At 39.4% G+C, this 17802-nt stretch overlaps 1 protein-coding gene across 7 annotated transcripts in view; it reads left to right on the top strand.

Moving 5' to 3' along the window:
- The first annotated feature begins 2885 nt into the window (after nt 1-2885).
- The window catches only part of dclk2a (doublecortin-like kinase 2a), a 41650-nt gene continuing 26733 nt past the window's right edge, over nt 2886-17802 (top strand). For all 7 annotated transcript variants that reach the window (XM_023403324.2, XM_023403325.2, XM_023403327.2 and 4 more), the window contains exons 1-2: nt 2886-3752; nt 8602-8939. In XM_023403324.2, coding sequence (XP_023259092.1) covers nt 3347-3752; nt 8602-8939 — 744 coding nt within the window. In that variant the 5' untranslated portion in view covers nt 2886-3346. The remainder of the gene's footprint in view (nt 3753-8601; nt 8940-17802) is intronic.

Below are 17802 nucleotides of genomic sequence, written 5' to 3' on the forward strand. Positions count from 1 at the left end.
AAAATCTTTCAGAGAGCTGTGTACAACTGACTTCCCTTCAACTGTTTCACTTCCTCTTTCTTAACCTTTGACCCCAAAGCTATATGTTCATCTTTATTGACACAATAATCTGAAATTGTAGAGTGTTGTTGCACCTGGTTTCTGCCATGAAAACAATAGAAATACACATGCTGCTGTCAGTGAGTACATATTTCCAGATGCCTATTATGCACCCACCTTTTTTTAAGATATATATACCTACTCATGTATCGGAAAGTGCATTTTTCAGAATTTTATATGTTGAAAAACTGCTTTCACTTCTATAAATGAGAATAGTATATTCATAAGGCATGTGATTTCAGCCTGAAACCAGCAGAGCTTTGCAACTGATCACATGCTTAGCATTGTTTTCTTAAGAGTGGATTGTTTTGCTAAATGATTTTAATACAAATGCCCATGAGAATTATTCCCCAAATCCCTCATAAAGTGCATTATATTAGCAGCTTACCAAAAGTACCAGAAGAAACAGTTAGAGGAGGCTTAAGCTTTACCGCCAACCTGATTGTTAGTTTTATTTTAGAGGGGGGGATTCTTGTCATTGAGGGATTTTCTGCTTTGTCATTCTGTACAGGATTTCCCTCTGCCGGGGGAAGAGTACTCCTGTTTGGTTTCTGCTAAGCGACTTCCTCCTTCAAAGGCTGCTCAAACAATGACTCCATAACAGCTGACTTTTGATATGAGGAATTCCTCAGATGTTTCTGAAAGCACATAGGTGGTATTAATATAAATCTGAATGAAATGGGTGATTAATAAATAAATAAATAAATGAAAAAAAATGAATAGGTGAATTAAACTTTAGCCAATAGAAAGATAAGGTCACTAACATTATTTAAGTTCTATTCACTCAAAACCACAAGCCCTTCCCCAAGTACACAATCAGTAATATTGTAAAAACAAGGGCCATCCACCACTAAAAAAAAGACCTGCTCTTCCTTTTCTTATTCCATGGATTCTTTAGAATGATCTATTAATTCATTTATTTTGGCACATAAAAGACTAGTCTAGCAAACACTGTGGAAGCAAACTGGAATCCAAATGAATAATAAAGAATAAACTTAAAGAAGATAACTACTGAGAGTTACTGTTGTTGAGCTGAGGTACACAAAATGCTGATTTTTCATTTATCAGCCAAACTGAGAAAATTACTGATCTGCCTTTAAAAAGAGGCTTGTCCCTAACAAGTGCTCATAACATGTGACAAAGATAGACTCATAAGTTTCTGTTGCACTGGCTTCAGGAATTAGGCTGCTGTTGAAAAGTGGGTTAATTCATCCCAAGTATGTCCATTACTACTCTGTTTGCCCTGTTTGTTTTTTGACATTCTGCAGTGAAAGCGTAGCTCAGGTCTGTGCTGTGCCAGGGGGTGACGCAGGAAGGTAAGAGCCTGGTAGGGAATAGTGATGAGTTTCTACCAGGAACCCACCAGGGCAGTGAGTAAAACTGGCACTGGCCCGTATAATCCAAGCTCACTGTTTGGCAGACATAGAGCATTCGTTTTAGTATTTGCTACGCAGACATACTGTCTTCATAACCTAAGGGACCAACATAACTGTCTATGTAGGCTATGTATGTATCTTCCTACTCTATGAGAATGCTATATGCATATACTGTGTCTATTTTTGCATGTAGCCTATGTAACATATTAAACACAAAGATCAGTTCATGTGACTTATCAATTGACTATTCAAACATTACAATTACAAATTTTGGTTTAAGGTAGAAAATTGTCTTTAGGTCTCGGGGACATGAAACACTAATAAATGATTTAAACGATTTGGTCAAAAATTTTAGTTTGTGGTCATGTAAACTAATTATACAATCTCTAAAACATTTCTCTACATGGGGGAAGTTTTGTAGTAATCACTGTTCTTTGTAGTGCAAATATTCTGCTACCAGCAGTTTCAGTTGGGTGCTCTGTTCCCAACAGAAACTGACATTGTTACATCCACCAGTTTGTTAGATCAATGACAAAAATAAATATTAATAGATATCTTTTGTCTACTCACCGGATGCCCATGTTGGAGTATTATGTCTAAGTTTGTGATGGTTGATTTGTGGTTTGTTAATTCATCTAGTTTTTCTGTGATCAGTTTACTGCTAACCAAGCCGGCCATTATTACTAGCTAGCTGTCTGAAGTTAACATGCAGCTATACAAAATTCAATGTAACTTTTAAATTACTGTTTGGCTAACTATTGTGTTTTTCTATTATTATATTTTTGCTGTTACAGTTGTAGACTCTGTGTATGTTTGCTAGATTAATTACTGTGTTGTATTTCCTCTGGGGACTTAATGTTGCAGCTAGTCTATACATTTGGTAGACTAACCCAGTTTCTTCCTTATACTCACTCATCTTCACAGCACCTTGGTGTAATCAGTCTTTATGGTATCTCTTCCTATACTGAGTTGTAATTACTGTCATTGAATTTGGTGTCCAATAGCTGAGCCTACTGTTTTCACAGTTTCACAACCATTTCCAGTAAAAACCTCAAAGGCCAGCTTCTGGTTTAGCTTGAAGCTTGCTGTGCACCTACATGCATAGTGAGAGCAGATGAACACATAATTGATATTATTATGGTATTGATATCTACTATCTCCAGATAGATCTGTTTTGATGACCCAGAATTAAGAACCTACAAGTTGTGTGTCATGTAGGTGTTTTTAAAGTTTGATCAGATTTGAGGTCATGAAGGAGGAGAGTTAAAACTCCATTGTTTCCAGGTCCTGAATACATCAGCAGAACAATAGGGAGCACTAGGACCCTGCGGCGCGGAAGGCTTCCGCCTCTCTCATTATCCATTGATTTGACAGCTTGAGCGAGCGACCAGTCAGAGACAGGATGTGAAGGCGAGAGGGAGGCGGTTTGCGGGTTTTGGTGCGGTACGCCGAAGTTTTGTAAAATCACTTGGTTGTTTGTAAGCTAAAGGCAGGTCCACTGCAATGTCTGTCAAACACAGCTGCTCATTATTCGACACGTTTTCAACTGGATAATCCCGAGTTGGCGTTTGGATTATTGCTCCTGCTGTGTTTTTGTAGGTAAAAAAAAAATCAATTCATCGGCTTAGGCAGGACGGGATTCACTTTCTGAGGACTTATTCTCAACTTTTGGAAGCTGTGTTTCAACGTTCAGACTTGTAACAAGTTGCGGTTGCCAGTGGTCACACAGTTTGTGGAGACTGGAGAAGCACACGTGTATCCTCCCTCCTCCTCCGGCTGCGCACACATCGACCCTTCAGCGCTTTCTGGATAAAAGTAGTTTTTTCTGTTTGGGATTTCGCTTAAAGCAGGAAGAAAAGGTGACAGAGAACATGTCGCTAAGCAGAAGTATTGAATTTGAACACTTTGAGGAACGAGAGAAGCCGCACAGGGCACCGAGAACCAACTCGGTCTCCGGGTCCCAGTCTGGCTCCAGAGGCAACGGGCTGGTCCCCAGCCCGGCGCACAGCGCGCACTGTAGTTTCTACCGCACACGTACTCTCCAGTCCCTCACATCCGAGAGGAAGGCTAGAAAAGTGCGATTCTATCGCAATGGAGACAAGTATTTTAAAGGTCTGGTGTACGCCGTGTCCAACGACCGGTTCAGGTCTCTGGATGCTCTGCTCATGGAGCTCACACGGTCCCTGTCTGACAACGTCAACCTTCCTCAAGGAGTCCGGTCGTTATACACGTTGGATGGAGGCAGGAAGATCACCAGTCTGGATGAGTTAGTAGAGGGTAAGGGTGATGATGGATGTAATAACTTCTTCATGTCACCACTAACCATAAAGGGGGTTGCAACATGATTATATTGATGATACACTAATGTGCATTGATTCACACATAGAATCGATTTTTTTTAAAAGCTACATTTTGCCTTGAATGTTGGGCTCATTGGCCCATGCAGATATTCACTACACCCTCAGGCAAGTTATGCCAGAGGTTTTAAGGGTCACTCAGAGCATATTCACATGTTAAGAACTGACTGCTTTGTTTATTTGTATATGTTGTGTATTGAGAAAGTTTTCACTGTCAGATTAAAGGTTACTTTGAGGTCAGTTCTCCTGATCCACTGTACAGACGTCCATCCATTTATCTCTGGAGAACATTACAGGATAATGGGTGCAATGAAAAGCTTCCCTCACATCATTCACATAATTTACGTCACTGACATAACTCCTCTGACATGTTTGACCCAGTGCCATGCATGGAGACGAGCAGACCTCTCCTCACTGCAGCAGACCACAGCTCACTGCAGATTGGTCTCAGCTGGGCTCTTTCTTTCACGTTCCCCCACTTTCTTTGTATTTGTGAGCTGAGTTTATGTGGGCATGTGTACCCACTGTCTGGGAATAAATGTTTGATGACAGTGTTGTAGTTGTTGTATGGTCCATTGGCTCTTAAAAATCTTGATAAAAGTTTCCCTCCCTCATCCACTATCTGTTTTATTGCATTGCAGTATTGCGGTGAATTAATGGGTTTTAAGACTGCAAATGTAATTTAAAATATGTAATCTAAGTTATAGTAAAAAAAAAAAAAAAAAATGTAGTAACTACTTAGAAATAATAGACACTGAAGAAAGCCTCCTGCAGTCACAGCTGTTTGATCAGTTTAGTCATTCTGAGGAGCTAGAGGGCTGATAGGAGTTCCTAAACAAATTTTGTTTTCAAACACAGTGTCAGAGGCAGTTGCGCACTGCAGACACGAATGGATAACAGTCAGTGACCCTTTCACTTTCCTGCTGTGTTGTTCTCCCTGCAGGGACAGTGACCTCACAGTAACAAGTTAATCTTCATGTTCAGCCCAGACAGTGTCTGTCTGAACTGTCACCTGCCTGCAATCCTCTTTCAACATGAGGGGTTACTGCTTGACCACACATACTCAGGATCCACTGACCTCCTGATGCTGTCATTGTTCTTATATGCAGGTCTATTTTTATCTCACATCCTCCTAAAACTTTCGTGTCTGTGCTACACTCATTTCCTATTCCCCGTCCCCTGAGACACTGGGGAGGATTTAGGCCAGCGCCTGATCTGAATTCTGTAGCATCACTAGTTTGGCAAATCGAGCAAAAGTTGATTTTTTTTTTTTTTTTTTTTTTTTTTTTTTTTTGGTGCATTGGCTTGGCTTAGAGTTGTACCTCTGACTGATACTGCAACAGCTCATTTTGTCTGAGGATTTAAAGGGTTCACCCAAATCATAAAAATTCTTGTACGTGCCAGAGTACTGTTTCTGTTACTGTTACTGTTCACATGTTTAAGTTAACTAAGCCACACGTGTGTCTTCTTGAGGAAGGTTTTCCTCAAAGTAATTTATGTTGCACGTCCTTCCTCATGGGTTACAATGTTTTCATTTCACCGTTTACAGTTTTCACCATTCAATTTTCTTTTACAATAGTTCCTGGTTAAAAACTGTTGACGGGAAAGCCCAGGGATTATCTTGAGTATCCAGGACATTGTGTCTGGAAAGACATTCATTCATATTCATGAATTTTTTTCAAATGAGATTTTTAAAAAATACTGTGAGCACTAAAAATGAAATTCCTTTCAATCAGATTATTTGAGATGGTGACAGAAGTTTCAGCAAATCCTCAGCAAAGACAACTAAAATCATTTGCGTGTGTAGATGCCATCATGGCTAAGTGGGGAAAATGCTATTCATGAATTGCTTGTCCCCTGTCAATCATAAGCAGGTACACAGGCTGTCTAGTTTCCACCAAAGCCTCTCAAGCATGAGGCTGACTGCAGGTGGGCTCGGCACCAGTATCTTGTCCTTGTCTACTTATCCGTCTAAAGAGAGAGGGAACATTACTGCACAGCTCAGCAGTCTGCCTCCATTGATTGAGGCCTGCTGGGTCTCTTTTGTGTGGAAAGCCAATCAAGCACCGTTCACAAGTGTGCCCCTTATGGCTGGACGGGATTACTGAGCCGACCAGTCGACTTGAACTGCTGTGCTTGTGGAAAACAACAGAGAGGTAGCAGATACTGAAGCTTTGTAGTTGACTGTGTGGAGGAGGGTACTTAACTTGCTGACAGAGGAACTTTAGTTGGACAAAAACTTTAAAATGAAAATGAAATTAAACCTTTTAACGTTAATGTTGAAATTGGCTAAAGATAATAAGGCATTCCAACATTAGAAAAAGTGTGTATTTTATAGCTGTGCTGACGTCTTGTTGTCATCAGCAAAAATGTCGAATGTCCTTTCACGAATCTCAGTCCTGTACTAACTGAGGAAATCCTCTAATTTCCTGTAATGTCATTCATTGCTCATGAAGTTCATTAAGAAGAGATAACGGCAAATGTGAACTCATGCTGAACTTTTCTGCAGCGTATCAGGAGATGGTGGGTGTAAAAAAAACACGGCTTTCTCCAATGGCGTGCGAGAGCCATTTAGAACAATGCAAGCCATGTAAAATCCCTTTCGGCGCATAATGTCTTCCTTGCTGTGCTGCTCTATTCTAGCATTGTTCTCAGTGCTGCCACTATTGGCTGCTAGCTAATGTATATTGCTATAATCTTTTCCCCTACATCAGTATTTACTGACAGTAGAGGCTGAATCAGAGTTCACAGTTAAACGTGCGCCTAAAATTTAAGCAAGTAAATTTTTATTGTCTTTATGGAATCAGTGTTTTTGATTTAAATATAAGTCCAGTGAATGTCCAAGATTTTATTATCATTGCCTAAAGACAGTTTAAACCACGTTGTTTTCAATTATCTTTGATTTATTAAGGCAACTCAGTCATGAATATTTTTGAATGTCTAATTTGTAGAGGCTTCATTTGGTGTTGCTCCAGGCTAAAACTGAGCAGCTTCCTGAATGTATATGCTTGATGGATACATGAAGGTGAGGTCCTTTGGATCTTGGTAGTACTAGACCTTGGCATTACATAATTACCCTGTCATCACTAAAACACAATTAAAATGTGTTTTTCTTGGATGGAAGAACAAAGAGATTTGATAATTTTGGCACAGATTTTGCTTAGCAACAGATTAGGATGGTGTGGTATGTCTGCCCAGAGAAGTCGATAGTGTGCTGGTCATACTGGTTTAGTCAGGGAAAAAAAGATGAGGACCACACATGCTGAGAATCATTGGATCATGGAGTCGACTCGTTGTTTTAAGGTGACAAGTCTGTTTTTTGATTCCCATTTACTGACATCGCCTAGGTTTTGTATTGGTGACAGCTGTGTGACCGCTGCAGTAAAAGCTGCTGGATTGGTTAGACAGCTCTGTTAAGGTTGACCTCATCTTTTGTCCACATGAGGACAGCAGCCGGTGGCGGGTGGCTGAGGCGCCCTTCACATCAACGGAGAGAGGTTGCATCTGAGATCCCTGCACTCCAGGGAATAGACTTGTCACCGGTCGCCATCTGAGGGCATCTCGGTATTCTGTCATTTTTTTTGCGCAGATGAATGACAGCCCCAGTTAGATTTTGTTTTAGTTTTCCACCGTAGCTCAGTCCCCTCAGCTGTGTCCTAGCCTTTTAATTAGCCTTTGGTTAATTGCAGGCTTAATAAAACCGGGTATCGTGGGACACACTGGCCTTCTTACACTGTGGCTTGATTCGTTTGTCTTGACACATATCCAACAGCCAAAATTTCTAAGATGGGATTGGTTCTTTATCAGTTAATTTTACTTTTTACCCAAAGACAGTGAACAATCTTTTCTTTAGGTTGATAACTACTGTATTTCTGTGGTATAGAAAATTATTGGATTAAACATTACACTGCTTTTTAACTATCATGTTTGTTTCCAGCAGTCTCATTGCTTTGCAGTTCCTCTAATGTACCACACACAGCCACTGTGAAGGTCTTATATTGATGCAGTGATGCAGGCATGAGCTGTAATGTAATTGCAAATACAGAAGTCTGCGGGATTTTGGCCTCAGTGAGCTTTGTTTCATGCTGGGAAGACATCATTTGAGCAAGCTACACATTTTCAATGTCTCAGTTTGTGCATGCTGTTGTTTTTGCAGAAAGCTTTGATGAGACGTTCTGTGATCTTTGTCCTCTAGTTCATCACAAGCAAAGAGTTGCCTGTGAGAGAGAGTTGACTGTTTGTGAATACTTTTGTGATGAATGCAGCCTGAAGAGAAAATATCTGTCATTTTCCCACTCGGTTACTCACGGTTTCTCGTCTAACACTCAGCCTTCAAAACAATCACCAGACATTCCTGCCGTGGTTTTCATTTACCGGCCAAGCCCCTGTACTTGCCACATGACTTTGTTCTTAAGGGGAAACATTTGCGTGTTAACAGTTCGAATGGAATGCTGGCAGATAAAACAAAATGCTTTGCTTTGGAGGAAAGCCAGTGCAGCAGCTCAACAGCTGAAAGGGAGAGGACAGTGTTACGCTGGCCTGGCCTCTCAATGTGCCTTTTTTGTCTCAGAGGAGGAATGTTAACTCTTTGCTGTTCATCTAATGTCTTGTTGAAGCAGCATTTTATGGTGCATATCATCCATGTGAGGCGGATTCTGAAGATTACATGTTTCATTTTAAATGTTTTTTTTTCTAATTCAAATAGGGATATGGTTTCTGAGATATTTATGTTTTGACTCTCTGTTCTACCAACTTATTTCTTCCTGCAGGTGAGAGTTACGTGTGCGCCTCCAACGAACCCTTCCGACGTGTGGACTACGCCAAGAACGTCAACCCCAACTGGTCAGTGGGCATCAAGACCGGCACATCACGCTCCCTCTCCTCCCTCATCCCGCTGAAGAATGAACTGCAGCGGGAATCCAAGGACTTCATCAAACCGAAGCTCGTCACAGTCATCCGCAGCGGTGTCAAACCCCGCAAGGCAGTTCGGATACTGCTCAATAAGAAGACGGCACACTCCTTTGAGCAGGTGCTCACTGACATCACGGATGCTATCAAGTTGGACTCTGGAGCTGTGAGGAGACTTTACACTTTGGAGGGCAGGCAGGTGAGTCTGTTAACCATGAACTCAGACTAAGATTACATAACATGACAGTTGGAGGGAGTTAACTACACTGTTTCGAGGTTGGACAACGTGCATATGAAAACCAGATGGAACTGCAAGGCTGAGCTTTTTAGCCAATGGTTTTATCTCCAAAAAAACGCTGTGATTTATAGGCTTCAGCTGTGTCAGCAGTCTAGGTAATTACACCCTGTTTAATCATCCATACATAATTACACGCCACAGTTATTTCAACAAGGCACTAATGAATACACTTTAGAGTTCAGGCCTTTTGCCATATCCATCAGTATAGTTTCCTCCCCACCTCATAGAATCCTATTAAGCCATTTGAGACTGTTTTCGCTATAATCCTATCCATCTGGGACACATATACCATTGTAATGTTTCCATTTGAAATTCTCATTGAGCTTCCCTGGTGTTTGGAGATGAGGTGAGCTTGAACACATGGTGCTCCTCATCAAAAAGATTTATATTAATGTTGCCTCATCTGGGAGAAGTCTTACATAATAATTATTGATTATATGGTTTTAAGTTATGTCACAGAATTATTTAACTTCAAATGAGGAAGATGGTTTAAGGGAAGTGAAAGTACAGCTTATGACAAATGTAGAGGATAAATATGAATTAAAAATAAAGTAATGTTATTTTAATTTATGAAACGTCACCAAAAAGCAAGTTTACAAAAACTAAGAATAACAGGAGCTTGAATGAAAAGGTTTTGTCACCTTATATCTTAAAGTATTGCGAGAGTTGAATGGCTTCTGTGAGGCTTTGCAGTGACATGCAGTTAAGAGGTCTACATCATGTACTTTTTGTATACAGAATTATAGTTTAAAAACTAACCAGGTAAGCCTAAACGTTTGTATGCAGAGTTAAATAAATGTATGTGATTTTCACCAGTTTCAAAGGTTTAACAAAAGACATAAAACAGACCTCTGGCTAATGACAGGCTGGAGGTTTAAGGTAGTGTAAATGTCTGGCAAGAGCAGGGAATAAAAACGAGTATGACCTTTTCCCAGATTGGCAAATGATGACATTGATTATGTCCTGCAATTGCTTTCAAATGTGAGAGAGACTGCACTTTTTAAAGCTTAAGTAGGAATAATATATTGCTCCCATATTTCAGACATTTTGCCTCACATTGCCTGATCCGGTGACTACAGTTAATTCTGAAACAACTGAAATGTGTTAAGAAAACCAAATATGCGACATACAAACTGATAATAATGATAATAAAATCTTGGACATTCACTGGACTTATATTTAAGTAAAAAACACTGATTTCATAAAGACAATAAAAATGTACTTGCAAACTGCCACATTTAGCGCTTCACATTTCTTGAAACTGGTCATGCTGTTTGCATCAGTGGATTTCAGGGTAGATTGTCCTGTTTACTGCCAGTGTAGCAGTGAAAACATGTGTTTGTGATATAAACAAATGTCAGAAGACAGAAATGGAAAGCTTTATGGAACTTAAGAGGACATGCCAATGAAGTGGCCAATGAAATGTGCTTTCATTGGAGTCTAAACTGTCAAAGACTGCACTAAAATCAATTGTTTATATGTGTTGGTTACTTCTGTGGTTTATTTGATGATAGTATCTTTTGCAATGCCTCACTCCAAACACAGCTCTAACTACACATATAATGTGTTTACTCATAAAATCCAGAAAAAGCAGTTGGCTGGAAAGAACTTTTGGATACTTGATTATAGCTCTGTTGGATCTACTTAAGAGCTCAAACATTGTTTCATTTTCAGTGGGATTGAACTTTTATAAATGGACAATTCCATTGTTAGAGAGGTGTTGATTATTAATAAAATAACCTGATTTCATGATTCTGTTAAAGACTACAGAAACATCAGTGAGGCTTTTAGATTGAAATTAGTCCAGAGCCACAAAAAAAAGGCATTTCCTGAGTAATACTTAGTCTTATATGGAGCTGTAATAAAAAAAACAAAAAAGGGTGACAAAAAAGAATCTCCTCACCTCAAATACTAAAAGGTTAAAACTGAGAATCAGAGTCTGAAACCCAAAGCAGCTGATGTTTGTTTCCCATGAGCCGACAGGAGACTTTCTGTACCGGACAGTCCAGACAAATGACTCATGAGAATAGTGATCTTTATCACCTCTGACAGAGCCAGCCCAGCATCCTTTCTGTCAGGCCAGCACTCTACAGTTTACAATGATTACATAACCGTGTCCAGAATATCATTGTATTTATTTGCATTATCTTAGCTTAAAGTTTCCTGTGATGGATGCCCTTAAACTAGTTGTGTGCCTCTGAGACTATGAAGGTGGTGCAGGAAGTCCTCTAAGCCTTTCACCAAGTAATGCAATTAATAAAGACACTCACTATTTTTTGAGAAAATTATTGATACACCCAAGCCTTAACTGGTAAATCAACATTGAGTCACAAAGAGCAGAATACAGCTGCTCTCTCTCTGTTTAAACTTATAAAGCATGTTGCCTCTCTGGCTGTATGCCAATCAGTGTTTCACAGCAGGTGTTTTCATCAGTTGTCATAAGGAAAACACCAGCTGTTAAATCACTGAATGGGGTGCGGCCAAATGGGTGACACGATTTAGAGTTTGAACCCCCCGAAAACTTAGTTTATTATTAGCAGGGTTGGGTGGGGGAGATGTGGCGTCATACACTCAAGTTGTCAAGTAATGTCAGCGCTTGAAATGTTCAAAAACATGGTGCCAAAAAGCAATATCACTTAATAATGCATCGCCCACAGCTGCACGTATTAATGCTTCCTGCAAGAATTTTGTTAGGGTCTCCACTGTGACTCGTTCAGTCTAATATCAGTGGCATTAAGCCTTGATGTGTTTGTATTCCATCTCTCAGTAGATTCCATGTTGATCAGCCATGCAGACCTGCAGCCATGTCACGCTCCATATTACTGTGATGACTGTATCATTAGCGTTTATGGGCTGCACTCACATTCATTAACTTTAGTCATAGTAACATGTTGTCCACCCTGTCTTACCAACTACCAAGCTGATGCTTTGACTAATCATTGGAGGAGAGAAGGGGCTGGCCGAACACCAGACTGCGATGGCACACCCTTCCTTCTTTTTTTTAAAATCAGGAATCTGCAGCTGGCCGGAGTCTGGTATGGTATGGTTTGTTAAAGGCCATAATGTCGTCAGGACTTTTTGCAGGGAGTGAAACCAAAACTTAGAGCTTCACAGTTGTTACAATGGAGTGTCTGTCAGTTGTGTTTTACACTGAACCTTCCTACCCCTACTTTCATCCAACCAAATTTTTGTTTTTGTTTTTTAAAACTTATGAAAAAAATTGACCTTAAACCGTGTTAGTAAGTTATGATCTGAGTGCTATAGAAAAGGTGATCAGCTCTCAAATTTTTGATAGATGTTTTGTTTATCAGTGTGCAACACGTGCATAAAATACACTAGCTAAACTTTTCAAAAATAAAACTGATATATTCATGCTTTCATTTCAGTCTTGCCGATAAATAGACTGTAAAGATGCTGTGCTATGTGGCCAAAAAGAACGCTGTAGAAATCACAAAATTATTCATCGGTGCTCATGCTTGTAGCTCCTAACATGATTGTAAATTTAGCAGCAAGTGACAAGTCATTTAAGAAAAATCCCAAACCAAGCAGCAACTAAGGCCTGCGGTGCTTTTAGCAACTGTAATGTTCTTTAATTGGATTGAAGATGGATGCCAGCCAGTTCAACCACAAACATAACACCAGCATTTATGGCAATTCAGCTGGATTTGATGTCGTGAATCTGTGATTTCCTTTTAGCCACTTATATTTAAAATCATAAATCAATCATTTCAGTAGTGATTTGGGGCATGCACGACACACTGTTTTGGGATTATACTCGTCTATTACAGATGACTCATTACACAACTCATGCTGAGTGTGTCATGTAGCTACTTTAGATATTCACCACAGGACTTTTAATGATAAACACATCAGCCTTCAGTCACAGCTTCCTTTGATAGATGATTTCTCATCTTTGCTGGAACACAAATGCATCCATCCATCAATCTGGCCCTGTAAAGCAGCTCTAGTTGGAGACTAGAGTTTCTTCTATTACTCGTCTTACATGGTGTCACAAAATGCTCAAGTCCTCTACAGGATTATCTTTCGGCAAGAGTTCCCATTTTAATAATCAATTAGACGTCAATACCAATGCTTATGAGGCAGGTGTCTTACGAGACAACTGTGTCAGCAGAAATGATGAGGTGTAGAGAGCACAGGATGCACGCCATCCTCGGTGGATCGCTGTAAGGAAAGAAATCAAGTCAGAATTTATCAAAAGCCTTTTTGGCTTGTTTACAGCTCCAGTAAGTCATATCCAGACACTATTTAGAAAAGTTATGTGTCATGGTAGACAAGGGAAATAATGTTTTTACATATATCAAATTGGAAGCATTAGACACCTAATTGATATTGACAAATTCTTCTGCAATATCCTGTCCTTAACTGATGCTGTTAACAGACATTGCCAGTGTAATGTTGTTAGGCTGCATTTCAGAAATTGGATTATGTTCTAGTTTTTCAGCTCTGTCATTTAACCTGAACAGATCTTCTTTGAAAGTGATAATGTTGTAATTATTTAGAATCTACATTGATTTTTTTGTTCTTAAAAAAAATTCTTATTGTCTTCACATGACAGTTACGTGCACTCTTACAAAATGCTTTGAGCAAATTACTTTGTCATAGGTGAGAATATTCTTCTCAGAAATCAGACCGCAACAGTGTTTAAATGATGACTGAAAAAAGACTTTTTGCTTTAGACTTGTCTTTACATTTACAGTTACTCAAAGCGACTTACAAGTGAGGGACATCACTAAAGCTTCAGTGCAGTAGGAGACCTTGGTGTAAGTACTAAGTAGTACATCTATTCAATAAGTGCAAGGTGAAGTAAAGAAGTGCAGTGTATTGCATAGTAAGTGGTAGTTTGGCATTACTCTCTTTGCTTTAGCAGGACTATCTCAAAATTGAATTAAAAGTCCAAAGTCAGAGGTTTAACCCATCAAACCTGTAATCTGATCCTGTGACCAGAGCCAGACACCTGACAATATCCTGTCCATGTTAATATAACGCAATTCAGTTCAAGTTAGTGTACTGTATTTAATTTAGGCTGAAGCGATTTTTGTTTTTAAATTCCCAGTGTAAAATAGATTGTTTATATATGATAACATAATCTTTATTTCTATATATTAACCACTTGGAGAATTGAATGGAAAAGCATCAGTTTTCTCTTATGAAACTCCTCTTCTTGAAGAGGAGGTATGACTCTGCCTTGATAATCTGACAGCTTGACTGGATGTGGCTAGATTGTCAAAAGCCTGTTTCCCATCAGCCCCTTTAGTATGAAAACCATGTACCTCCAAAACCTTTCATGAGCAGGAAGGAAAAAATGTCTTCAGCTTTGTGACAACGAATTAGGGAGATCCAACCCATAAAGGAATACTTTCAAAATTCAAAATCACCAAATTTGGAGAAGCATTGCTTTCACCCAACTTTAACCCGTAAATGTGTGTCCTTATACAGTTAATGGAGCAGGGTTTTTTTTGTTGTTAAAAAAATAAATGCATAAAATCACTCATTTTTGGTAGATGTACTACTGCAAAGTGTTTTTAAATCTTGGCTGTAGTGAAGGAGGGAATTTCCTTATGCCCGTTCCTATTAAAAGAACACTGACATTTTGGGAAGCTTGTTTGCCCTCAAACCACCCCAAGTCAGACCAGAAGATCGATATCAAGTTCAGCAAGCCCAGAGTATAATTAGTATACGGTACACTACACCAGAGTGAAAAAATATGCTGTCTGTATTTGAAAATGACATCACTGCGGAGCGAGTTACAGAAACGAATACTAGGCTACTAAGAGGACAGACTGTGGACATGCTTTTCTTCACACTGGAAGAAGCTGATCTACAGCAAAACTACCTTATGAAGCCACTTAGAAAAAGTAATTCAAACTACTACTAAAAAAATTATGTAATTTACAATTTACATGTGATAGAGAAAATATGATACAAAAAAGTCACATGCTGACAAAAAACGCCTCCTTGTTCACAGGTCATACATAAACCAAACAAATAAAATACTCTTTGTATACAATAATTGCCTATGTACAGCCATGGTTATTCTTCCTCAAGCTGAGATTCAGGAGGTTCATCCATGATGAAGTTGTCACTGTGTGAGCACTGAGCAACGCCCGCCCTTAGCTTTTGTACATCCACTACACAAAGGTCAAGTGTGTGGTGGTGACTGCCTGATGAATGCATTGCCTGGGCTGCTCTCACAGCGGTTGGGGCTGTTCAAAGGGTGTTCCCTTATAGTAGAGATGCAAAAGTAAAATAAAAAATCATTCCTATCCTTTTATGGCCCAAAATTGTTTGTAGTTTCAGTAGTTAACGACACAAAAATGGAAAAAACAGTGATTTAACTACTGGAATCACTATGTACATATGAATTTAGTTGAATTACCAGCAAGCCACTGCAAAATGTAGTTAAACTATTAGTTTGATTACATGTATTTGACTGCAACCCAACACCTGTGGTGTGTTCTGTTGTCAAAAGTAGTGTCCATCTTTGTTTGAGGTGCCAGTACTTTGTTTCAGGGTCATATCGGCTTAGTAGCATTATGATTTCTTTAAATGAGCACAATATTAGCATACCAGTTTGAACAAAGCCCTATAGATTCTATAAAAAGCTTTACTTTGCCCTCCTAGAAAGTAAAGCTCTTCACTCACTCAGTCACACACCCTTAAACACGCATACAAACACACACACACAATCCAAATGCCTTCCAGCAGCAGCCTGCCATCTGCTCCTCCAAAATCAAATCACAGGTCCCAGCCACCCAATTAACCCCCCTCCCGCTGATACACACACACAAACACACAAACACACAAACACACAAACAAACACACACACACACACACACACACAAAAGCCCCCCACTGGAGCCCTGGCCACCACCAGATAATTAGACTTATAAACTGGATGGGAGGGTTAAAGTGCAGCTGTCAGGTGTGTGTGTGTGTGTGTGTGTGTGTGTGTGTGTGTGTGTGTGTGTGTGTGTGTGTGTGTGTGTAGTATGTGTGTGTGTGTAGTATGTGTGTGTGTGTGTTTGAACGTGTTAATGGATGTGCATCTTTACACAATACATCTCTGTCCACTCTCCTTCCTCAATTCAAAGGTTCTCCTCAGACTGAATGTTAATTGTAGATCTTGGTTATCAGGGCCAGCAGAATCAGCTGCTGCCTTTGGGAGAAAACCTTATTTTACATCTCAAAGCTGACTGGGCAGGCAGAAAATAAGATCTCCCTATTTTTCATTGTTTAATCAATGCATTCATTAATTTGGTGTTAGCAGTTAGCAGCCTAGTACTTGATAAATTCTCTTTTTTATGTAGAAATCATTCAGGAGTAATTCAAGAGGACTATAGAAATATCGACAAAGAGGAGAAGCTCCATGTGATAAAACACAAGCAGCAAGTGTAAGCATTGAAGTGTAGACACTATACTTGAGCAGCCAACAGAATTTATTTAATTAAATAAGGAATTCATTAAGTTTGGTCAAATACTCATTCAAATTGAATGATATGGGAATTTGCAGCATTTTCTGTGTATGTGCTCTAGATTGCTAAGATAGTGCTGTCATGTCCACATTACTGTCATTTAAGCAGCTTTAGTTTTGGTTCAGTTTCAAATGATCCATTCTAAACCCTGGCTCTATTAATTAGACGGCTTCTGCTCTCTCGTGCCATCTTGGCTGTAGGTTTTTACACATACGTAGTTTCTTCCTCTGCAGCTCTCTGTTGTACTGTGTGGTTCGAGTTATGCTAGGAAAAAATACAAAAATGTTTATACCTGATCTGAGTGACCTCACTTGAAGACAGGGTGAGAAGCTGGCTGTGATGGAGGGGAGGGTGGTGTTGTTTAAATATGGGAATAATGGCGCATACTTTTAAGCAGTCTCTCCCAGAAGACATTCATAGTGTTGCACCCCGTCCCTCACAATGTGTCACAAAAAGTTGTGTAACATGGGAAGAAATCAAGACCGCTACAAAAAACTGATTAGTAGTTGACTGAGATACGCATTGGCAAACCCCTGCCAACCCCATGTCCATTAACCCCCTTACCTAACCTTTTACCCATGAGGTATTGTTATAAAAACATTAGTGATCGATGTGGAAATCCCATTTTTCCATGGATACTCAGTGGCTGGTGTGTGAATGAGTAATCGGTTCTTACATTTGATCTGACATTGACAAAGGTTGAGGGCAAAACACAACTTGCAATATTGAATGCAAAAATTGCAAACAATATCCGCATGAAATTAATTCAAGTGGAAAAAGAAAAGTGTTAATTCAAGAAGGTTTTCGTCCTCAACAAATTATAGAAATGATTATTGATAGAGCTCAACTATTCAGACTTCAAACTATAATTTAAGAGCCAAATGTCAACAGTTGTAGGCCACTATCCATCCTGTCCAAACATTAAGTAGATATTCTTTACTCTACATGTCACAGCTCTCAGGTCTACATGTAAGTATCATACTGTACCATAAAAATAGTTTTGATCAAGTCAAGCCATACTACTGTCATACTGAATTTAAACATATCTAATACATTCTGAGCAGCAATGAAGAAGTGGAAAGACTGTACTCCGTGTGCGTTGGTGTCAGAAGTAGCATATATAGAGATACAGATCTGACTTAAGGTTTAGATAAGTCCAGCATTGTTTCTCTCTTTCCAAAAACATCTGTCCTCAACAGTGTGCATCGAAAAAACATGAAAATCCTGAAACATGTTTGCCTTTCACGATCCTTTTCACTCAGTGATGTTAT

This window comes from Seriola lalandi, unplaced genomic scaffold (genome assembly GCF_002814215.2).
Source record: "Seriola lalandi dorsalis isolate HSWRI2012SDOR001 ecotype SW California unplaced genomic scaffold, Sedor1 jcf7180002054125, whole genome shotgun sequence".
Lineage (NCBI taxonomy): Eukaryota > Metazoa > Chordata > Actinopteri > Carangiformes > Carangidae > Seriola > Seriola lalandi.